Below are 24,312 nucleotides of genomic sequence, written 5' to 3'. Positions count from 1 at the left end.
GGCTGCATTACGTCACTCAGTTATCCTGCCTGCGGCAAGAAAGCAGCGCTGTCCAAAAGCTCTTAAGATACTTCTTTCTGTTAAGAATTGAAGTGATTTGTGTGTGTGTTTCCTTGTCGGTAGTGGGAGTTTGGGAATTCTTTCTGGACAAAGGGGAGAAGTTCAACTTTGAAGCGCTGCTACACAGCTCTCCTGCTGCAGCATGAAAAGTTTGTGAAAGGAGCTGAAAATCGACGACACTCGCAGAAAGTAGATGGAGGAACAAGAAGGTAAGATCTGTTTCAGGTAGTAACTTCATATTGAGGAGGAGAGGTTACATTGTTTCCAAGCCAAGAGCTGTTAAAGTCTTATCGTTTCACACGGCCATTTGATACAATGTTACAAGTTTAATGCTTCTTTTTGTGCAGGTTCAATTTCACGTCATAAATACCTGTTTACCCCCCCCAGCTACTTAGTTATGTTTACCTGTTGTAGCTGATATTTTAAGCCAAACGTGCTTCTCGGATTTGAAGTGAATTGTAATTTCTTGCAGGTACAGATAATTGTTACTGTGTGGGCTGTGGAGGAAAAATTCAAGACTCCTTTCACATCAAAGTTCTCCAGGACACCTGGCACAACGCCTGCTTTCAGTAAGTTGAATTGGACAGACTGATAGGAGAAGGCTTTGGTTTATAAAAAGAGGAGAACAGTTTGCGTTGACATGGATACAATTGTTTTTTGCTGTTGTTCAACATGCTGGCTTATTCCTCTGTTTGGGTGTACTTACAAATGACCTTGAAGATAATTCCTGAAGCTTCTGTTTGGTAGCCTAAACATGCCCATAGATCTGTTTTCCTTTTCTTTTTCTTTTTTCTACAAGGCATTTTTGTTTATGAGCATTTCTGTACACTACACATGTAGGGTGGCATTCCTCCTAGTGCCATAGCTGACCCTCTACAGGCAAATAGTCCAGGTTCCTCAAAATACTGCAGACTGGTGTGTGGAAAAAGGCTTACTATCATACTGAGGAGTTTGCCCTCTGCTCAGAGGCTTAATGATTGCCACAGGTCGCTGCCCCATCGCGAGATACGTGTGAGTGAGAATGTGTGCCTGAATGCCAACATGATATAACTATAATAGGGATTCATCTAATGATAACACTAACATTCAGTGGTTCTCGTGTGAGATAAGACGATTCATAAAATTGACACTTTTTAAATAAACTGCTCTTGGTCAAAAAAGCTTATGTGCGTTTTGAATGACTGCAGGGTCCCAGCTGCATTTTAATGCAAAGAAAACACATCTGCTGCAGTCACAATACCTCATCTGACCCTAACATTTTAAAATACAGCTTTTTCTCAGATGCCACATACAGTAGAGCATATCCAAAAATCCTTTGGTTTTTATGGCTGGAGTCTGGCTCTGGGGGTCTTCTGGCATGTCCAAAAAGCAAAAAACAGATTTAATGCTGACTGTGTGGGCTGTTTCTGACAACTGCAATTTCTCTCGATTGTTTGAGTCAGTATCTAGAAGTGTCCTTACGTAACCTTTTCACTCCTTCCAATCGCTGACTCCTTTACAAACACATTCAACTCCTTTTATCATCACAGAGGCAAAGTTCCTGATACAGCTGTCTTAGTCACAGCAACTTCTCCACAACGTCTCCCAATATTTCTTGGAAACTTTATTAATTTTCTCGTGATCGTCTGCAGGATTGTCATCTAACTGAAAATCCTGTATTTATCCCTCTAAGGTTTGTCCACTGGATTCAAATTTGCAATTTTCATTAAAAGTTTTAAGGTATCATATGATCATTACTCACTGACAATTGCTTAAAGAGCTAAATGTCTGAGCTCTCTAAGGAAATCCTACAACAAAACTGAAATGTCCATGTTAACGCGATACCCCTGTGCTGTTTGTATTGTCTATTGTCCACATTCTGCTACTCTGCCCCCTGTGTACTTTCACCTTGTGTAGCATTCTTACAAGTTGAGGTCACTCTTGTTCCAGTAAACCTGGCTCTGGTATTGAGGGCTATAGGTAGCAGCATATTAGACTCTGCTGTGTTCTGCATTCCTAGACACCGATTCAGATGTGTGAGTCCGCTGTCTGAGACTACAACATTTTTTTTGCTTTTTTTGCCAAAGCAAGCTGGGTATTCTTTATTTGTGTTTTACCGGATGTGTAAAAACTTGCAGATATTATTGTCATACCAGGCTATAAAAACAGTATTGTTTTATGCGTTTTTAAAATTCCTGATGAGGGTACTGTGCTCTCAAAATGTCTTCAAAGCATACGCGCAATTTATTTGAGCATATATATTAAGCACAAATGCCAACAATTTGCAGGTTTCAGCTTCTCGATTGTCAAGATGTGTTTTTTTTTTTTTTTTGTCACCATAAAGTGAGAAATCCCTGGGTTCTGAACTTGAAAGATTTGATAGCATTAAAATTGGATGTGTGGTTTGTTAGTTTAAAAATCAATTGGTTTTCTTAAACATGTGTTGATTGAAATCAATGGTAACTAGTATGTCACCCAAAATACATTGCTTTAACTATAAATACTGACCCTGATATGAGTGCAGAAATTATTGTCACTCTCCATTTCTTGGAAGGGATTTATTATGCAGGACACTAGAAACATAGCAGCCACACACCCTAAGATAGCGTCTCAGTAAAAGCTAAACACGCCCTATATAGGTCTTTAGGTCCACATTAAAGGTCACTCTCTGACTATGTCATGCCATACTCCCAACAAAGGAATACACTTCAGAAGGAATGTGGATTTAAGGAAATGTGTAATGTTGATTTTGTAGTGTTTGTGCAGGCAGGTCCATTGCATTGTTCATTGCAGAACCACCTGAATTTGTCCTGTATTCATCAGCACACACGGAAGGAAGTCAGTTGCTTTTATAAGGACCCTTACAGCACTTTATCTTGACAAAATGGACAATGATTATAGTTTATGAGCTAGTTTTGGCTGGGTGGTTGGTGAAGAACAAGGCAGACAATGTGGTATTTTGTTTTTTCATGCACCAGGACAAAGATTGCATAACATACTGAAGATCTGAACAGGCCGGCCAGTGGGTACATAGCAGTCTGATGCACTGATGTTCATACATGTATCAGTATTAGAGAGTCGAAGAACGAAATAACTTGAAAATCTTGTGTTTTGTATTGAGATGTATATTTTTAATGCTTATGGTAATGTCTAGGGTAATTTATGTTGCTTTATAAGCAGATAATAGAATTTCCTTTGATTATGCATCCAGAGTGTGTGGTATCCATAACACAAAACATAACAACAACATTAAGATGTGTGGCCTGTAGTGCAGCACAGCCACTATTACTCATGCAGTTTTTACGTCTGCAAACTTCCTGCTCCACTCCCCCTCATTATGTCACAGTGTGATGAATCAGGCCAAACTCATTATTACATGAACCTCCTAAGGACATTAACATCAATTTCACTTGCTGTTCAACACTGAAACATACCCTCTGCCTCAGAATGAGTGTTCCCCCTGTTTACTCCTTTCAAATGATACAAACATGGTTTTCCCTGTGTGAGGTGAATACTTCAGCACTTCCAAAAAAAACTGTTTTTGACAAAATCAATAGGCCTGGATCAACTGTATACCTGCTGTGTAGATAGCTATGTGAGACATGAATTTTAGTTGAAAGAAGTTGCTAGCACTGCACTAAAAAGAAAAAATGCCCAAAATAACATTTCTGACTTTTCATTTTCTCTTGTATAAAAGAAAATGGTTGCTCTTGACTTAATGTAATATTCCTGATATCGAAAGCATTTGAGCGTTTTCCAAAAGGGCATCAGCAGAACTCTCACAGTCATGGGTAATACCCTGTCCCTCAGTGGAAAATTGTTGTTCATCAGGAAGTCAGTAAAGTGTCAGTTTAAAGTTTATTAATGCCATCATTCCAGAAAGCAACCTGTCTATTGTCCCACACCTGTCACACTCCTTTCTTGATTTAGTTTTTTTAATGAGAAGATTTATTTTCCGTCCATCTAACTCCAAAGTCTAAACAGTAATGAAACAATATATATTGGTTGTTTGTCTCTCTTGCGCCATTGCTTAAATTACTTATGTGAGAAATAAATGTACCTATTTTGGGAATAGTTGGAGTATTTGCAAAGTCTAAATGGCATCAACAGCACAAAAAACATGGCAGACATTTCAGGAACCTATTCTAAGACACATTGAATTATCCTTGATTGTGTTGTGGCAGTTAAACCTGTTGCCACCACTTTGCATAACCAGTGCAGCTTGTTCGAGCTCGTAGCCTGCAGGTGCTTCCCAGGCTTCTGGCGAGTTTGGCATTCCTTTTTACTCGGAACATTTTGTTCCAAAGTCACAGCCATAAATGTCCCTTCTAATTTGCCAAGTGTCTTCTCAGGTGATAGTTTGAATTTTTTAATGGTATTATACAATAAAAATGAGTATAACAAGTTAATATTTACTTTAAAGTGTTATTTTTTTTTTTTTGTTGCATTCCACCTTAATAAAATAATTGACAGAAGAGGTGAACCCTAAGATGTTCAGCGATGGTTTGCACGTTGGTTTTGGGACTAACAGGATGCTTTGTGATTGTTTACATTGGCCTACACAAGTGAACAATGACAAGCTTAAGTAACAGCAAGCAAAGCCTGAACAATAAACAATGATCTGTCAGCCTTTCCCCTTATAGAGATCTTTTCTTATTAGTAGTCTATAGGTCATTGTCAAAGTGGTACTGCAGTGTTTTCTCAAACAACTGGATCCTATTAAGGTGCTGGAAATAGGCAATGGTTTTGGCAGCTTCGTTGATAATCTTCAGCAGCTAATAACTAAACGTTCTATGAATTGACTATCAGCAGAGGCCTGGCACAGTTTCCTTTTTCAAAAGTGGAACAACTTTATACTGTCGGTTTTTCTTACAATGTATTACTGCCCAAAGGAACAGCACTCGTGCAAGACCCAGTATATCTCATGAACAAGGTATTTACTATGCCCCACATACCTTGTTACAAATGCATGCTGTTTTGGTAACAAGCCCAAAACTAATGTTCCTATTCTGTCCAACCTTCAAAATGTCACGTTCGGCATAATTGATGAATTTCCACACTATCTCTTTTATTATCTAGCAACATTCACTGGAATTTCATGTATATACAATGAATGATTTAACCAGTTTGGGGGATGGTTCAAAGTATATTGACGCCTTTTATCTCACTGTTTCTGTGGCTCTCAGCTCTTACCACCTTACATTAATTGATGTTTTTTTAGGTACATTTAAGTACCAAGTACTTAAACCCTGTCTTAGTCAAAACTGTTCACATGTGATCGTTTATTGCTTTTCTGTGATTTATTAAGTTTCAGCGCTGCTAATGCTTAAAGACAATTTCTAACCTATTTTAAATTGTGCACTTAAAGTTTTTCATCAGTCACAGTTATCAAAATTTATTTTAAAAAAATATATAAATTATTCTGAGTTTTCTTGTGTGACTACTTTCTTGCTGTAGGAGAGCCACTCAGTATGCAACACAGGCTTGTTACAAGAGCAGTAGAGCAGCAGATCTTTCAAACATCAAGGTCTTAAAGCCCGTGTTAGAAGCCCTCATATTTTCATTCTTCTGTTTGTCCTCTTTGTGGAAACATGACCATGATTGTTTTGTCCTCACAGGTGTTCTGTGTGCTGTGACCACCTCACGAACTGGTACTATGAGAAGGATGGCAAGCTGTACTGTCGCAAGCACTACTGGGAGAAGTTTGGAGAGCTCTGTCATGGCTGCTCTCTACTCATGACTGGACCAGCCATGGTACGTCTGCTCCATTTTACTGCTTGTCAAGAGATTTTTATGCAGTGTGGATTTTTTTTAAAGCTCAAAAGATTTGACAAAATGTACCGAATCTCATTTAATTCAAACTAAAACCTAATCAAATTCAGCCCAACTTTAAAGGAGAACCAACTCTCCTGTAAAAACACTTGGTGTACTGTTTATGTGACTATCTAATTCACAAAATCTATATATCTTTCTAGATGGACAGATATTGTTATTGTTTTTAGACTATTTCATTTACTATTCTGTGATTGCGTGATGGTTCAGTCTACTTAATCCCAATGCTGACTAAAGACCATGAGACCATTGTTACTATTTGTGAATTCCAAGCTTTCAAAGTTTGCCTTGCCATGAATCATATAACAACATTTGCCAACAATTTCCCCCTCTACTTAAATTATACCAGAATGCCCACAGAGCGTGTTTTTGCCCTCTGTCTTCCCATTTTCCCCACTTTTCTGGAGTTATACCAGCATGCATTGAAAGGGAGGGGGCAGTTTTTGTGGTGATTCATTACATACTTTACCATGGGCTGTTGCTGAACATATCAGACCAGACGACCCAGACATCACTTCTGAATTAGTTTCACCCCTTGAGGCCTTAGTTCTGTTCCCTCTATGTACAGAAGTTCTCCACAATTCATTTCTTCAAGGACGCAGAGTATTTAGTGGGAAGTCGCTAGAACATGAGGTGGTTTTGGATCCCATCATGTTGAGTCCTCAGTGGTGGAGTGGCTCTGTAGATATTACTCACAGTCTACAACTCATATTATGAGCAATATTATGTAACCTTTTAAAAGGACAAAATCACACGTTTCCCTCTTCAAGTTAAGTTTGACTATTAAGTGTTAAATTGCTGTTATGAATTTTGCTGCTGCAGATTTCTTGTTAAGGCTTCATCCGCAAAAGCTACTGGTCATTTGATAAAGTCTTTGGAATGACAATTAGTCTATAATGATATGCTATGTTTTGGCATAAAATTGTCTTTTATCTGCCTCCTGTGGTTTTTGTTTTAGTACTTAGTCAAGTTCAAGGTAACTGAGCTCTGATAAAGTTTGCCTGAAATTCGTCTGAAAAAGAAATTTCAGATTACATTGGCTGACTGAGCTTTCAGTATGACATAAGCAATGAATTTGATTACTGAAGATTTATAAAAATGTATTTATGATGAAATAATTTCAAATATCAGTCAGTTTTGATTTAGTATCCACAAATAGAAATATTAAATTCAGGTGACGGCCTCTCTTCATGGTCACAACCAGGGTCAGTTGTCTAACATGGAGCCAGACTAAAGTTTTCTTTTTGCCACCAAGCAACACACATAATGGACTCCTATTTAGTATTGGCATTCTGCTTTATCAGCCAGTGCAGCCAAGTGTTTTTGGCAAAGCTGAATTGGCAATGCAGCCTCTCCAGACAGAAAGAGAATCATTGTGGTCCATCAGTAGAGGACGGTCACCTAGAGCCGCTTGTGTTACTTGGGCATTCAAGTCCGGAACACTGTTGTTGCTGTCCTAGTTTTAATTATTTGTTTCATTTATATGCATGTCAAGCAAATAAATGAAACAAATAATCTGTTTTTGATGTGTTTCACCTGCTTTGCTATCCAGTTTCAGATGTCTTCCTCTTCAAAATGAATTTTGTTTTGCCAAGTATTTACAACTCTGTAGTGTTGTTAAATCCTGAAAGGGGTTGTGCCTGCCATTACCAGTGGTGCTTCTCTTCTTGGCTTCAAGGCTGGGAGTTACAGACAGATTCCTGATATGTCACAATGATTTGGCTGACATCACTTTAATCTCCCTGTAGCTGTGGGAAATCCTTTCCCAGTATTGACTTACTGACTTTCAAAGACTTTCTGACAAATTAGAAAAAATGTGCTTAAATCGTATGCTGTAGATATACTGTGACTATAGCTGTTTCCAAATCTGTTAGCAGGTTTTGAGTATATTGTGTGAACAGTTACAAATAAAAAAAATTAAAGGCAAATTCATAGACAAACATAAAAGCATTGTTTCTTAATCTCATAATTGGGATTACAACATTTTTTGTGCAAATGTTTGTGCAGGGGTCAGTTACCTGCAAACATATTATCTCATCATACATGCAAGATTGATAAGTAAAAATGAGATCATAGGTTTCAGAAAGGGAAATCTGTCAGTAATTTGTTAACAGTGTTGGTGAGAGAAAAAGCATGTGACCGATGGTAAGCTGGTTTCAGAGGTTTGTAAGCAAAAACGTCAGCGAGTTGAGTGGCTCAGGCCTGCAGAGAAAGGTGACATCATAGCAAATTCCAGACAGACTAAGAGTAAAGCAGGTGTTACAACTGTGTCACTGCTCACAGCAAGAGGAGGGTAGAAAGCAACACATAGAACAACACAGTCCTCTCTGAAGAGCCACAGCCGAACAGGGCAGCAGCTTGGCTGTCAAAAATTTGACTTCTTCCTACTTTGGGCTGGTTGATTAGCTGGTTTATTTGTGCTTCCAGGTGGCCGGAGAACACAAGTATCACCCTGAGTGCTTCGTTTGTTTGAGGTGCAAGGTGGTGATTGAAGACCGGGATACCTATGCATTGGTCGAGCGATCAAAGCTCTACTGGTAAGTCACCAACACAGACTCTGTAAAGGTTTTTTCAGCATTGACAGTTTGGTTTAGAGGAGCTATGTGCAGCTGGAAGTTTATTTTGGGTGCTTATGTTATAGGGTTCTTAATACACAAATCTCAATATGTAGGCCAACTGGGGAAGTATAAATACAATATCTTGTTTTTAATGGAGTTCCTATTCCTCTCATTCACTAATATTTCCTGTCATTTAATTGTAATGCCAAATTTCATTACAGATTTTTCTCATTCATATAATGTTTATATATTGTAGTTATCTTTTTAGTTAATGTTTAAAAAAAGTATGTTTATTGACAATAGTAGGCAACAGTTTACTCAAGTTAATGTTCAGTTAGTATTGCAGTAATAATATTTAGTCATTAATTATTAGCTATTAATCCATAAAACATTAAATTTGCATGCTTTGGACAATAGCTGGACGACAAGCACATGATCAAATGCACTTGTTCTCTCATTTGGTTGTTTACAGTGGAAAGTGCTACAAGCAGGTGGTTCTTACACCAATGTTGGAAAAACGATCACACGACTCAATCCTAGACGCCCTGCCCCACACAGTGACCCTCATCTCAATGCCCTCTGCTGCCAATGGCAAGAGGGGCTTCTCTGTGTCAGTGCTGAGGGATGTTAACGGCTCAGTGAGTGTACAAGTCAAAGAGTAAGTGGCACCTAATGAGACCTGTCTGATGCCTCTATGGGAACAGAGTGACTAACCCTTTACGTAAGACTGATTATGGGTTTGTTAAATACCAGGTCCCTGGTGTGTGTCATGTAAGTGTGCCTATGCATATGTGATTATTGATAGGTTAATAAGATGTAATAATGTGTCAGGTTCTCACACCAACTGTCCCTGTTTAGTGGCTTAATAGCAGACCAACCTAGTTGTCATTAACATAATGTTTTTAAAGTACCTGCTTCTGTCCTGCTAATACTCACATATTAGTGTCGGCACTGTGTTGTTCCAGTGTTAGAGGGATGCTTATTAGTCCTGAGATACGAAATGCCATCCATGTCGGAGATAGGATCCTGGAGATCAATGGACTTCCAGTGGCGACATTGATGGAGGAAGAGGTAGGTTTATCTTTCATCTCTTTTATTAAGGGAAAGTATGTTCCTTGAGTTTCATTTGCAATGTTTTTACTTGACAATGGCTCCACATGTGATTCTTGGCATTCCTTACATTCCTCCACTTTATACATGCTTCAGGTGGGAGAGGACGGTATATAAAATAACAGCTGTATGATCCAACCAGCGTTTCCTCTTTTTGTTTATGTTGTGAATTGTAAGGTTAATTAGATTAAAAAGTTATACATATAAGGTACTGATGATGTCATTAATGACATCATCATATGGCTTTGATTTTTGCCTTTATACTTTGCCTTTGTAGTTTATCTTTAAATTTAAGTTGTCAAGGAAACAAGGTATAACAATAGTTTGTTACAAGAGAGTCACTTCGCTCAGCTATTGAAAGGAAGAGATGTGGCCTACAAGAGAGACAGTAACTGGAGCAAAGGAACTGACTTCAAGATACAAGGTAGAAGTGCTTTAAAAGTTGAGGGGCACATGGTTTCTTAATGAGTTATGTGGATTTAGGAACCACTTTGAGAAACTTGTTTAATGGAATTGATTCATGAACGTTTTTGTGAAATTACTATTTGTACACGTGTATTGTATAATTAGTCCGTTATTGGCTAAGTTGAGAAATGTGGAATACAATAAATGTTTATTGTTTGTAATACAATGATCTCTGGAGTAGATAATTTTTGCACCATCTAATACGAGTAAGATTGCCTGTATACCAGCACTTAAAAGCCTTTTCCCACATCCTCACCCTCACAATAACATGCATTCCAATGCAGTTATTATTACGGTTTTCATTTTTTTTGTTTTGTTTTTGACTTACACATTTCAAATTTGCATCTCAGAGGTCGAGCTTTGTAAGCATTTCATTTGTGATTTTGCTTTGACATTTGCTTTATTTAGTTTTGAATCTAATTTTGACCCACTTTTTATGGGATCAAGTCCTGAAACTGTTCTCTCTGAATTCATAACAATTGTATATAATGTAGTAGCTACCATTAGCTCCTTCAGAAATGACCTGACAGTTTTCAGCACAAGATCAGTCACTTGGGTTTGTTTGTTTTTTTAATAATTTAAAAAAATATATATTTTCAACTCTACTCTTCTGTTTGCTTAAAATTACATTTTATGCATGGGGGAGTAAGACAGTATAATAGATTCACAGGAACTCTAAATCACATTGTTTGTTTAGGTGGACAATCTTATCCATCACACTAGTCATACGCTGCAGCTGCTCATAGAGTATGACCCAGTAAGGCAGCGTTTGGATCGGCTCAGACTGGGATCACCCGGGAATCGTTTGGGAATACCAGCCACCTCCCGCATGCGTCTGTCCTCACCCTCTGATGCGGTCCTTGAGAGAACAGATGTGGCTGATGAAGGAATGCTTAAGAGGAGGTCTTTGAGGTGTGTTGGAGCAACAAAACATCATACACAAAAATTATAATGGACAAATGATTATTTGTTGTTTGTAAAAAAAAATTTATTGTATTTTCAATATTCTCTCTACTTCAGGCGCAGTAATAGTATATGTAAGTCACCTGGGCCCAATTCTCCCAAAGAGCCAGCTTTTATTATACGAGACATTGGGCGCTCTGAATCCTTGCGATCTTCCAGTAGCTGCTCTCATCGCATCTTCCGGCCATGTGACCTCATCCATGGAGAGATCTTGGGAAAGGGCTTCTTTGGACAGGCCATCAAGGTCAGGCTCCATCTGAGCCATTTTTGCCAATACTTCAGTTATGCATTCAAGTTTACATTTGTTGTTTTTGTCCCACTGATAGGTGACTCATAAAGCCACAGGAGAGGTGATGGTGATGAAGGAGCTCATCCGCTGTGATGAAGAGACCCAAAAAACTTTCTTAAAGGAGGTCTGTAATCTGCAGTCAGCAGGGTCTGTAACCATCTGTGATTTGTACTTAACTGCCACTTTATTGGGTCCACATTTTCCACATTAACTCCTCGTTGCAAATGCAAATATATAATCAGCCAATCACATGCCTGCAGCTCAATGCCTTTAAGCACATAGACATGGTCCATATGGTTGCCTCAAGTTCAAACTCCACATCAGAGTGTGAAGACAGGTGATTTAAGCAGCTTTGAACGTGGCATGGTTGTTGGTGCCAAATGGGTTAGTCTGAGTATTTTAGAAACTACTGATCTTTTGGAATTTTCATCTACAACCATCTTTAGGGTTTAGAGCAATTGGTCAGAAAATAAGAAAATTTCCAGTGTGCAGCAGTTCTTTGGGAGAAAATGCCTTGTTGATGTCAGAGAAGAATGGCCAGACTGGTTGAAGCTGATACAAAGGCAATACTTACTTAAATAACCACCCATTACAATCAAAAGAATGCAGAAGAGCCTCTCTGAACACTGAACACATTGAACTTTGAGACAGATGGACTTCAGCAGCAAAAGACCACACTAGGAGCCACTCCTGTCACATAAGAACATAAAACTGAGGCTACAGTTCACAAGGGACGCTTAAAAAAAAAAAAAAAAAAAAAAAAAAATTTGGCCTGGTCTGATGAGTCGATTTGTGCTGCAGCATTAGGATGGTAGATCCAGAACATGAAAGCATTGATCCAATCTTCCCCTGTATCAGTGGTTCTGGTTTGTGCGAGACATGGCTAAAGTGCACCCATCTTCTAATGGCTATATCTGGCAAAAGTTTCTTAAACATGACAGTGAGTTCACTGAATTCAAATAGTCTCCACGGTCACCAGACCTCAATCTAGTGGAGCACCCTAGATGATGTGTTGGAACAAAGGGATTCATATAATGGATGTGAAGCCAACAAATATGAAGCAAGTGCATAAAGCTATAATGTTAATAAGGATATTTCTGTGTAATCTTCAGGTTAAAGTCATGCGAAGCCTCGATCATCCTCATGTTTTGAAGTTCATTGGCGTGCTATACAAGGATAAGAGGCTCAATTTAATAACGGAGTTCATTGAGGGAGGCACTCTGAAGGATTCCATCAGAGACACAGTGAGTTAAACTAGTTAATTTGCTTTCTCTTTCCTTCCAATCTGGAGCACAAAATAACCAGCAGTGTCAACAGAAAGCTTTTTGCAGCTCAGTTGCGGTGGAGGGGGATGACCTGAATTAAACTCTGCACTAATATAGAGGGGCTTTCGGCACTGTAGTGGGCTGGCTGGCATTTCAGCTGGACAAGACCATGTATTTAAAAAAACAAACAAACTGATCCACAGGTGAATCTTAAGAGCTGTGTTCCCCTCCTGAAGAATGGTTTAGCTCAGCTCATGGCACAAGGAAGAGAGGGAGAGTGTCTTTTGTTGCTGTTGCTGTCAAAAATTATATAGGTTTTTTTTTTTTGAGGGGGTGGTCTGAAAGGTTTCAAAAACATTTAGTATTCGCCCTAGTGCCTCAGAGTGAACATCTATTAATTTCTTTCTTCTGTCTTTTTCATTTTTTTTTTTTTTAACACTGCACTAACAGGACCCGTTTACATGGGAGCAAAGAGTGAGCTTTGCAAAGAGCATTGCTTCTGGCATGGTGAGTTGGCTAATAGTGAAGTCTTTAGCAGCTATTTTCAGCTACTTTAATGTTTGTAAATGAGCCATGCAGCACATTGCATTGTGTGGCAAGGATTTAATGAGATCTGAATTAGTCACAAATAAAATAAAAGCCTCAAAGTATTAAAGAGGGCGTCTGCTGAATATTTAATTTTTATATTTTTGTATAAAAAAATAATTTTCTTGTAGATGTTTGAATTTTACCCTTATTTACTTTGCGCTTTGTATTAGGCCTATCTTCACTCAATGAGCATCATACACAGAGACCTCAACTCTCACAACTGCCTGGTTAAACTGGTAGGTACATGGCATCTTACGAGCACTTGCATGTCATGAAATGAAAACAAAAGGAATATAGGTGGAAATTATCTGTCATTTTATGAGCTGGCATGTATTCAGGTGTAAATAAAAGGAGCACCCAGCCCTGGGATCTGCCAAGACAATCTGTTTCACAGTGTAGTTTAAAAACTTTTTAAAAGTTGAACATGAACTCAATACAGTATTGTATTATGCGAATGGATATTAATATAACCTGCAAAAGCTCTTAACTAAAATTTCTATCACTTTTAAACCAGTATTTAGACCATCTTTTGCTCAGTTGTATGTTAAATGTTATATACTAACATCAAAGCGAACCATTAAAAGTATCATTTTCCAACAGGACAACACAGTGGTCGTTGCTGATTTTGGACTGTCCCGACTTGTAGTGGAGGATAAAATTAAGCCAGTACCTGAAAAACCTTCCACTAAGAAGAGGGTGTTTCGACGTATTGACAGAAAGAAGAGGTACACTGTTGTGGGAAATCCTTACTGGATGGCTCCAGAGATGCTAAATGGTGAGTGGCAGGGAAAAACTGAACAAAACACAGACACACACACACACACACACACACACACACACACACACACACACACACACACACACACACACAGAGAAGAATTCATTCTTTGGCTCAGTGAGTGCATTACTTTATTGTTTATTATTAACGTCTCTTTAGGTAAACGCTATGATGAGAAGGTGGACATTTTCTCATTCGGAATAGTACTATGTGAGGTGAGAACAAACTGATTTTACCCTGATGGTTTGCTTTAGTGCTTTTAGTGTCTTTAATGTTTTGGTAACATAGCTTGCGATTGCATTGCTTTTGGTTGGTATGCTATTGTAAAATCCAGGGCGTGTGAGCTTTTAGGACAACACCAAAAATAGTTTTCAAAACAACTTCTCATAGCTGTCCAATTAGATCATGACAAAACACTGGATTACCAAGAAAATTTCACAAGAATCCACAGCCTCCAAAAGACACTAATGTACATCATGTTAGGTTTTATGCTTTATTTATTCTTCCTGTGTCTCTGTCTTTTAATGGACTGATCCATTTGTCTTCCTATGGCATATGATCTAGATCATTGGAAAAGTCTATGCAGACCCTGAGTGTCTCCCCAGGACTCTGGACTATGGCCTAAATGTTGGCAAGTTTGCGGAGAAATTCCTCCCTGAAGACTGTCCACCAGCCTTCTTTCCGCTGGCTGTAGCCTGCTGTGATCTCACACCGGACAACCGGTGAGTAGCTGCTCTTGCTGTAAAAGGTGCTTTTTTTTACACAGTTGCCGACTAGCACAGTACTGCTTATTAATAACTCGGAACAAAGCAAAATTATGATTGTTCACTTAAATGGTCACATGAGAAATGTCACCACAAGATTTTTCAACTCAAGAGTTCTAAGAAGCAGTGGGGGAGAAATAACTGCTTTCAGATGCCTTCCTGACCTGCCTGCACAGGGACACGCCTCTGCCAGCAGATTGCTTCCTCATGTTTTCTCTCAACCTTGTCAGTCTGGTTTTAACCTCAAACCCTCTGTTTGTCCTTTCTGCCCGTTCCTCCTCCCTCAGTCCACCTTTCCAGAAGCTGGAGGACTGGTTTGAAGCTCTTTCCCTCAACCAGGAGCTAGGGATCCCCCTTCCAGCTGAACTGGATGAACTAAATCAGAATCTTAGTCGACTCTACTGGCCTAAAGACGGCTCTCCAGCCCAGAGCACAGATCAACCGTCATGCCCAATGACAGCCTCACCAAACTCTTCCAGCATGACAGACAATGGCACCTAGGACTTGTGCCTCTTTCTTTGATCCTACTTCTGCACTAGTACAGCGGGTGGGAAAAAAAGGAAACTAGCATTGAACCCGAGCCATATAAGAACTGGATAACCTGAGGTAGCTGGACCAATCTCCCTGAGTGGGATCTTAACTCTGAGTGTGCCAGTTAACTGCAATGTGAGAAGAAAGACACATTTCAAAAAGACGAGTATTAGTTACTAATTTTTGTTTTTACACTTCTTAGCCCCCACTCGACACACAGTGTCTACTAATGTTTACTGTGTATAAAGACATCCAAATTTATGTGGTCCCTTAGCTGACTGCGGACAAGCATCTTTTAAGGTGGATAACCTCAGTGAGTGCCCATATATGACAGCACTTTTGTTTTTCTGGCTTTGAAGTTTGTCATGTGTGGAATGCACAGATCAGACTTTGCTTAGAAGAGGGACTTCCTTCACTGTTGGGGGAATATAAAAATGCTTCACAGTCCAGCTGACTAATGTATTTAAGTAAACAGAAAACAGGAAGAAGCAGTGGGTGCAAAATCCTCTTTTGATCAGAGCAGCACTGATCTAATAGTTCTGAAAATGGTTCTAAATTTGCTATGTCCAGTAATTTTAATACATTTTTCAGAATGACCAATAACCAGTGTTTATATTTTTGCTGCAGGTTTTTATTGAATGTTGCTTTGCAAGCACTCCTACCTAATGTTCTTATATTTCTTAGTATTATTCCACCCTCATTTTTTGAATAAATTCGTCCACAATTCCAACACAATTCGTCATAGAAACACCATTAAATAATAACGGGAAACAATGAGAGAAACCGTCCTCATTCCTAGTCATTTACATTCACATTGAAATCTCATTCGGACTTTTAATTAGTTACCCTGGCACTTGGGACTTTTCACTTTAACTGCATTTTTTTTCAAATTTCTATATTATTTTAATGGTTTCTTTCAGGTTCACAACCAGAGCGGTGACATCACACACACAATCTTTTTCTTAAAAAAAAAAAAAAAAAAAGTAATCATCTTTGCACCGTTTTTCACTCTTTTAGCAGCCACCAACACAATTTTAAGGACACTTCAGAAACCAGCAGGCCCCCACCGTTCTGTAGTTAATAATTGTCAGACATTATCGTCAAAATAATTATTATTACTGTAAAAACTTGCCTTGTACAGAACGGTTTTTTTCTTAAGCAACGTGTATAAATATGGACATATTCTGTCTTAATTTGGATTTCATTTTCTAATGTGAAGACTAGATTTGTAGATTTTTAGACATTTCGCCATCAATGGACATTTTGGCCTTTTTTGCTATAATCATGCAAGGTACAGACGACCACTTGTAACCACTATTATTTATATAATTGTTTCATAAATAAACCTTATAAAAGTTTGCTTTTATTGTCCTTCAATTTTCAATGTCAGGACTGTTGCTAAATATTACCTACTCTGTTACAATTTAAGGTCAATTAAATATGTTTAGGTCGGCGTTGGCCTTAAAACACATTCCACAGTATTGGGCATCACACACAGAAATTAGGTTTTTCAAGTACTTGTTTCTACAAGAAATCAGTTCACAACACTTAAATTGATAAAATGAAATTATATGAATTTGGTGTGAAATTAATTAATAAACGACCCATTTTGACAATTGATGTCCTAATTAGGTAAGTAAACAATTAAGGTTTGTCAGTTATAGTTGTTACTTTTAAACTTTTGTCTGTATCAAGTACATTTAAAAAATGTTCTTTGTTTTAACTTGTCAGACTAAAACATCAAATTAAGTGTGCAACTATGAAAACATGTACAGTATGTTAATAACAACCATTACAAACTTCCCCTGCAACTTTTTTAAGCAATTAATTTTAAAAGGGTTTTCATGTTGCTTTCACTTATTTTAACCCTTTCTTTCACCTGTTAACTTAAATAACCTAAAAAAAAAATAAAAATGACTAAAGTAATTAACACTTAGTGGCCACTGCATTAGTTACACCTGTGCAATCATTTACAGGCTAATAATTTGTCCTTTTTTGAAGTCTGCTATTGAGGTCATGGTGGGTGGTGGAGTTGTACGAGAGTGCTCTAAGTTATGAGGCTCGTATGTTTTGGCCACGCTATTTAAAATAAATTAAAAGGCCAAAATATCAGAATTACTGAATTTCAAAACTGAGAAACTGTAGCCTTGTAAAATTAGAGCTTAGGGTAGAGTTTCTGTATTGAATTGCATTAGACTGTACAGGTGTACCCAGCTGGTGAAGTGGCCTGCTAGTGTGTATACGAATTGCCAACAGAGGGAGCTAGTGAGGTTTGACTGTGAACAAACCTTAAATAATAGCTGGTTGTAACAAGGATCCTATGTTGAATTACATGGAACTTGTGGAGAAATCCATTTACCTTGGTAATTTTAAACACAAAGGTTACATCTTATCATGGTGTTTGATGGTTTATTTCTGTCTCATCAGTCAAAATCTGCATTCATACAAACAAAAGTACTAAATTGAAATACTGAAGAATATTTTCAACACATAGCTTTTGAGAAAATGCACAGATCAGCCACAACATTAAGTCCACCTGTTGGTTATAATATTGTGGTTAAGGGGTCTGCATGGGACCAGTCACAGCTTTGAATCACTACACAGCAAGCTGTTCAACAGTTTTCACACCTCTTAATCATGGTCAGTTTTAAAATTTTCCCTTGCTGACCCCATTTAAGCCTGTCAGTATAATAATTCAACAGCACACAGATACCTAAAATAACGGACCAGCAGTATCAAAAGATAAACAGTGATGTGAATCATGTGGAGTGAAAGCAGAAACTGCAATACTCTGAGAAGTAATAGTGCCATTATGTAAAACAAATATCATTTATGATGAGTTCTGTTTTCAGGTAGGTATTTTCTCAGTAGGTTATTAAATGAGTAGGTTATTAAATGAGTAGTTGTACTTTAAGATGCAAAAAAATGGCTCCAGAACACAAACATACAGCAGATGACCATGTTCATGCATTTGTATTTTTGAATAAACAAAACCAAACTGGACCATTTCTACTCCACTCAATTCCTTTCTCTACCCTGAAGCATCTAGTGCATAACTACAATGTGCGTAACTCTTGGTCCTGACTGTTCTGTGTTGTGGCAGTGGTGTTTTGCCCTGAGCACTAATTAGTTTCTCTCGTGGTTCCTGAGAGCGCTCTGTCTTTCCTGTCACTCCTTAACCTGTGGAAGAAAAGAACATGTCCTCTGTCATGTCTGCCAGTTACCACTGTCACGCTTTGTAACCACAGTTGCCCACTAGGTAACTGCAAAGAGGAAAAATTCAAATACAGTCATAAGCAACATGCTAAGGCAATTTTGGATTTGAAGGCCTTCCCTTGTCTTTTGTTAGCCTGTTTTACCACATTGTCCTTATTTCTGTCTTAAAAGATGAGCATTTTTGGACACGCACCTGTGTCACTGGTGACATCTCCAAGACAAGATTGTACAGTATATGTTTTTTGTCTGCCTCTTGGCACAGCCAGTGGGTCAGTACAAATAAAAATCCACCACAGCTTGATTGTAAACCACTCCTATGGATCCTTTCCACATTGAAATATACTGAAAAATGGGCTAGGGCCATCTGTGTATCTAAAACACAAATGCTCTTCATAAAAACAACACTTTGATAAACACCAACTAGTCAATGGCCATTCTGAATATATTCATACTGTCATTCAAGGATGCAGCAGATGACCTTGTTTTCATGGCTATCAAATGTATCAAATTTGAGTTTTAAAATTCTTTACATATTTTCCATTAGCAACACATTCACCTTAATGGTTTCTAGTTGTTAGGCCTGTGTTCATTGTGTGTCAGCTCATCTGTTTTGTGCCTCAGATTTATGAAATCCAATGGAAGGGAACACAAAGGACACAACATTCATTCAGTTCGAAGCTTGGGAGCAAGCACTGCTCCTCTACTCGTTTTAAAACAGAGGTTACCCAGGGAGATGGGACTGGTTTGCTCCACAACATATCATACTCCAATTTGCAGGACGACATCTGTAGATCATGCTCCGGGGGTACCGGCTTGCTGGCCCATGAGAGGGTCCCAGCCCTCAACACCATCCTGGACAGGAGTCGTCTCGTGCTCAGCTGTGATTACGATGGTGTTCTCATCCACCAGCTCACAGGTCGGGTTGGAGAAAGCTGAAAGGGGCAGTGTGATCCTCTGCATCTCGCGCTCATACACTCGTTGCTCGTGCTGCTTCTTCAAGTCTTGAGCTCTAACCACGAAAACACAAAATTTATTATGCTGTCACATATACTAAGTTAGACATCTGAAGTATAGACCTCCAGTGAATTCTGTTCAGGAGTGTCTGTTTGGAAATTAGCAGATTACACACTGAGGTGTTTATTAGACATCTTCCTCTGAAAATATTTGTGGACGAAAATTACAAGTAGTGAGAGTGAAACCAAAACAATGAGGAGAAAGAAACTAAAATGGTTTGTATAGCAGAGAGAAACTGAAATGTCAGCCGATAGTTCACAAATGCAAGTGTCTCCTCATATAGTTAGTCATGTAATCTAATGTTATATCAAAAGTTCAAATTATAGATCCCTTAATTATTCGTGAGCTAAAAATAAAACCTATCATGCAAATTAGCAAGCAGTAAGAAAGCCTTATTTTTCTGTTGCCTTGAGTATTCATGTAGCTGATTGTAGTGTAGTGTCGTTTGGCCCACAAGCCAAAATATTCCTGATAAGGAACGACAGATAATTTAGTGCATGTAGATAAAAGAGCATCTCAGTGCCTGGTCTGTAGCAGAAACAAGGCACAGATGGTGAAGGGAGAGATGGAACAAACAAGTTGGCAAGGAGTTAGGGTAACAGAGATAAAGAGCTGCAAATAGCTGCTGTCTACTGATCTGAAGACATAACAGGGCAATGTACTGTTCAGCTTAATTCTTCCTGCCTGCTTCAATGCTCTGAAAACACTGAAACATATCCCCTTGATTTGGTTTTAATGATCATTTTAATTAAAAAAAAAAATCTTCAACTCATCCGTTGTTTTGTTTTTTAAAATACTTTTTCCCACCTTTTTCTTCATTAATATAAGTTGGGAACATTATTATACATTTGTTTTGACCAGCACATAAAAAACATCCTGGAGCTGGACATGTATAAATAAGTCTTCTCAACTAGTGAACCCTTGGTTTGATATTTGGTTGGAGCAACAGACCAGCCTCAACCTTTGCACCAACCATCCATAAAGAACAGCTTTAGCTTAGCCATATTCTTAGGATGTCTTAGAATAAATTGGGCCTTCCTGTCAACAGCAAAGTGAAAATGTTTGAGTGTGTATCTTTTTTTAATAAACCTCCAATTTTGTCTCATTGGTTGGACTACAGGTTGGCGAACTACTTACTTTTTTCACCATAAACTGTAAATGTTTCATGTATTCAGTCTGGAAAAATACAATGTGAGTTTTTACATAAAATAGATTTGGTTTGATAATAATTTAAGACAGATTGATAGATAAATGTAGATATTTTCTAATGGTTCATTCATTTTTTTTCTTGCCACTGAATATTTTTGACATGACGAGTGCAACAAGTGCAGTGCATTCTTATCAGCATCCAGTCTGTGCCACAGAAGCGAGAAACTTGCCTATCACTGCTTCAGTCATACAGTGTTTAACTGCTGCTCCTGGTCACTGGAGGGGTAGTTTGCTTGAGAAATGTAAACCCTCTGGCATAACATACAGCTCCTCCTTATACTAATTGCCTGCTAATATTAGAAAACGTAGACGGGGCACTGCTAATCAAATGTGACAGCCAAACACAGATCTGCAAGAACATTTTGTGCCGTGTCAAAAGGAACCAGAGCCCCCTCTTCCTCAACAATGGGGGCACCACTGTGCATATTACATAAGTACAGTGAATGTGAAGCCTGCTCCATCCAATCCAACCTCTCCTCCACACTTTCTTCCCTTTCAATATTTTAAAATTAAAACCATTATAAAAGACTGCAGGTATTTTTGCCATGTTTCTTCCCATTTTCTGTTGTGCTTGTGATAATAATAGTAAAGTGGCTGCGTTACATCCAAGTGGAACAACAAAGATCATTGTTGAGGAAAGTGATCAACAGCTGATGCCCTAAGCTCAAGGGACCGTTAACATGCATGCATCTCAAAGCTTTTACACAAACTCTGCTCAATCTCTTAATAGAATTGATTGATGATCTTACTGACCTCTTATAGAAGTAGCCCAATGTGATGCCTACTCCAAGCATAATTATTATTGTCATCATGAGGATGCCAAGTACATAGCCTGAAAGACAAAGAACATGGGTTCAACATAGAGATACATCATAGTTTTTCTTTAGTTTATGTAGAAATGCATGTTTAGTGTGTACCACTAATGTTGGTATCCTTTCACAGTAACTACAAATACAACATACCTAGCACACCAAGGTCCTTTTTCTTTTTGGGTCCTGTGTGCACTCGCTGGCTGATTCCCATCACAGGCTGCACAGCAGCAACTTCTTCCTGAGAAACCCCTGACTTGGCCAGCTGAAAACTCTCTGTGGAGGCAGTGGTTCCTATTGGGTTGGGGGATTTGGTCACTGCGCGCATCGTAGATGCTTGTTCTAAAGATAAAATAAAAAAGGGTCCGTGTTAAATGACTGTATGGGGGCCTGTTGACTCAGCCGTAGAGCATTAGGTTGGGATGCAGAAGGCCGTGGGTTTGAATCCCACCCACAAGACGTGGCCCCGCCCAGTCACCAAGGGCCACCTTGATGCAGTGTGCTAAACATGTTCTACAGTGCACATATCGCCATCTCCTATTATTAAAAGCATACTAAAAATGTATTTTGTACTAAGACCAACTCTTTACTTTCTAGACATTGTTGAACTATGGTTTTATATGGTACATATATTATTGTGTAGTGTCTGGAGAACTTGTATGGGTTTAAACTACAAGTTGATCCGGTTTGACTTGACTAGAAGTGCCTCATCGTGACCATGTTCCAATTACTGCTGCTCTAATAACATTAGCGCTGATGCAAAAAACACCTCAACAGCAGGATGAAAGCCCCAAACACAAACAGGCTCAGCATGTCTGACTGCACATCAGATGACAGGAAGTTGACACCAACAGCTACCTTTAACTTTTTTTTTAGGTTTCCTGCATGCATGTCCTTGTTTACAAACTCATACACTTAAGCAGCCAATTAGATATTGTCTCCAAGGGAAGGCCCATGCTCTCTGCCAATGGGCTGTGTTTTGGGTGTGGTCTTTCCTTTTGTTAAAAGTGAACTTTCTGACATGTGACTACAGGCCTTTGTTACTGTTAGAGTTGGGTGAGGGGGGAACAAAGGGGAGAATATACAAGACTTCTCATGGTGTTTAGCTCTGACCAACTGACCTACAACAGAAACTTATCTCCACATTATTTGCATATGACTTATTTGTATCAAACACAAAGTAAACTTTGATGTCTTCAATGGTCTGTGTTTAAAACTTGGCTTTGTCTTCTCTCACCAAGCTCGAAGCAGACATTTTTATAGCTACAAAAGTTCTACCATCTTATTATTACCTTTTAAAGTAATGAGAGTTTTACAGGGAAGAGAAAATAATATCAGCAATAAGAGGATGTGGAAAACCTAAGATAAAATTTGTCATTTCAGTGCTGTTTTGGCATTTATTGGGAATATGCATATTTATCTTTGTCAGGTCAGACTTTTCAAGCTATAATATACCCCTCTATAATTTATTATCTTATTTTTAGGTTTACCTACCTTTGCATTTGTCAATTGCACAGAATTGTCTTTGAACAGTCCCGTCTGGACCAGCAATATAACACCAAGGTCCCTCAGAGGTGTCTGGGTTTCTGCAGTAATTGTGATCTCCAACACCTGCAAAACAGCAAATATTTTCAAACTTATTTCTTATGGAAATGCAGGCCTGTCTCTGTCTGTCTGCCTGTGCTTGCTGTAACCACTGCATTCATCATTTATTAGCACAACTTCATCAGTATACAATGGCCGCCATGAAAACAAAGAAAGGAAATGGCAGCTGCTGCATAAAAGAAGCCATTTAACATACAAATGAGTGGCACATAAGTGTAAGTAGAAACATGGAAATATCATTACTGGGTTTATGGCTCTGCATCTTTGTGAAATTATTTGTACACTTCATTATTGCATTGTACAAATATCCCAACAGACCTTTAGGTTATTGGGTTTATCTTTAAGAAACTGTAAACTTAGAAACATCAGTGACTTTTTACATCATCACTGCTGTTTCTTTCTTCAATTTCTTCTTTGATTGGTGCCACATTTAATGATTATTAGAATACAGCATTTACCAATTATATTTTACCTGTCTGTGAATCAGGATGGAGTTTAACGTCATAGTCTCTTGTGGTGTTGGTCCAATTTATACAGACCAGACCTGTGGAGGAGTTGTCCTGTTCTCCTCTGTAGCCCACACCACTGGATCTCACGCAGTCTGAGAATAATAATAATAGTAAAACAAACAAACAAACAAACAAACATGTGGGCACAAAACAAATACAAGTGATGGTCCAATTAAACAAAATACATAATTCTGCGTGTCATTTAATCTATATCAGCCAACACTGTATACGGTTTTTAAAACAAATTATAAATTAAAGACAACTAACAGTCTGTTATGTATCATTTTACCTATTTGATTTCCGTTTGGTGCACTATGCACAATCGCAATACTCAGGAAAACAACGGGCAAAGAAAAAAACATTTTGCACAGCCGACGGGTTGAATCAAAGCCAAAATAGTAATGGAAAAATGTTTTCAAAGGATGAAGAGCCTGTGCTGAGTGCGCATCAGACACACTGCCCTTCTCGTTGGAGTCCCAGCCCTTGTTTTTGTCAGAACTCAGCTTTCTTCGTAAACAGCCTTCAGCAGGAGGAGGAGGAGCAGGAGCTGCTCTTTGCAGTACAAACCTCACGGTCCTAAAGCCTCACCAGGTTTTTTTCTCTCTCTCTCTTTCTCTCTCACATACGGCACAAACACACACAGACACACAGGGAAAAGAGCGTCAGCTGAGAGACAGTGGCAACAAATCATGGCACGTAGCTTTTGAGAATAAACACATCGTTCTAACAGTTTGCAAGGAAGAGTCAAGAAAGTATGTTAACACATTT

General features: G+C 38.5%; 2 protein-coding genes across 3 annotated transcripts; one reads left to right on the top strand and one right to left on the bottom strand.

Annotated features, from left to right (window-relative positions):
* On the top strand, positions 1–16,541 carry limk2 (LIM domain kinase 2). Of its 2 annotated transcripts, XM_067520991.1 has the most exons (16): positions 1–269; positions 533–629; positions 5,658–5,793; positions 8,299–8,408; positions 8,902–9,087; positions 9,395–9,500; positions 10,702–10,916; positions 11,025–11,211; positions 11,294–11,380; positions 12,369–12,500; positions 12,972–13,028; positions 13,280–13,345; positions 13,710–13,884; positions 14,047–14,102; positions 14,452–14,609; positions 14,939–16,541. In XM_067520991.1, the coding sequence occupies exons 1-16, from the start codon at positions 254–256 to the stop codon at positions 15,150–15,152; spliced, it is 1,998 nt and encodes a 665-aa protein (XP_067377092.1). In that variant the 5' UTR covers positions 1–253; the 3' UTR covers positions 15,153–16,541. The 2 variants fall into 2 exon arrangements, with proteins under 2 accessions (XP_067377092.1, XP_067377093.1); XM_067520992.1 differs by lacking the exon at positions 533–629 and having other exon boundaries at positions 2–269.
* pik3ip1 (phosphoinositide-3-kinase interacting protein 1) lies at positions 16,150–24,057 on the bottom strand. The gene is made up of 6 exons (XM_067520993.1): positions 23,834–24,057; positions 23,508–23,636; positions 22,925–23,041; positions 21,584–21,772; positions 21,375–21,453; positions 16,150–19,407 (listed from the first exon to the last, which is right to left on the bottom strand). Exons 1-6 carry the CDS (start codon positions 23,904–23,906, stop codon positions 19,191–19,193), a joined length of 804 nt encoding a protein of 267 aa, XP_067377094.1. The 5' UTR covers positions 23,907–24,057; the 3' UTR covers positions 16,150–19,190.
* Between the last annotated feature and the right edge of the window lie 255 nt (positions 24,058–24,312).

Source organism: Channa argus, chromosome 11 (genome assembly GCF_033026475.1).
Source record: "Channa argus isolate prfri chromosome 11, Channa argus male v1.0, whole genome shotgun sequence".
Lineage (NCBI taxonomy): Eukaryota > Metazoa > Chordata > Actinopteri > Anabantiformes > Channidae > Channa > Channa argus.
This window is presented reverse-complemented; position numbering and strand designations above follow the sequence as displayed.

What these genes read in the sequence shown, in the direction of transcription:
- pik3ip1 (XM_067520993.1), bottom strand. Translation starts at nt 23,906, where the DNA reads ATGTTTTTTTCTTTGCCCGTTGTTTTCCTGAGTATTGCGATTGTGCAT. An exon ending in CCATCCTGATTCACAGACAG is followed by an intron (nt 23,042 to 23,507) that starts GTAAAATATAAT and finishes GCTGTTTTGCAG; the next exon opens with GTGTTGGAGATCACAATTAC. An exon ending in TGCAATTGACAAATGCAAAG is followed by an intron (nt 21,773 to 22,924) that starts GTAGGTAAACCT and finishes TTTTATCTTTAG; the next exon opens with AACAAGCATCTACGATGCGC.
- limk2 (XM_067520991.1), top strand. An exon ending in AGGATTCCATCAGAGACACA is followed by an intron (nt 12,501 to 12,971) that starts GTGAGTTAAACT and finishes CTGCACTAACAG; the next exon opens with GACCCGTTTACATGGGAGCA. An exon ending in GGCTCCAGAGATGCTAAATG is followed by an intron (nt 13,885 to 14,046) that starts GTGAGTGGCAGG and finishes ACGTCTCTTTAG; the next exon opens with GTAAACGCTATGATGAGAAG.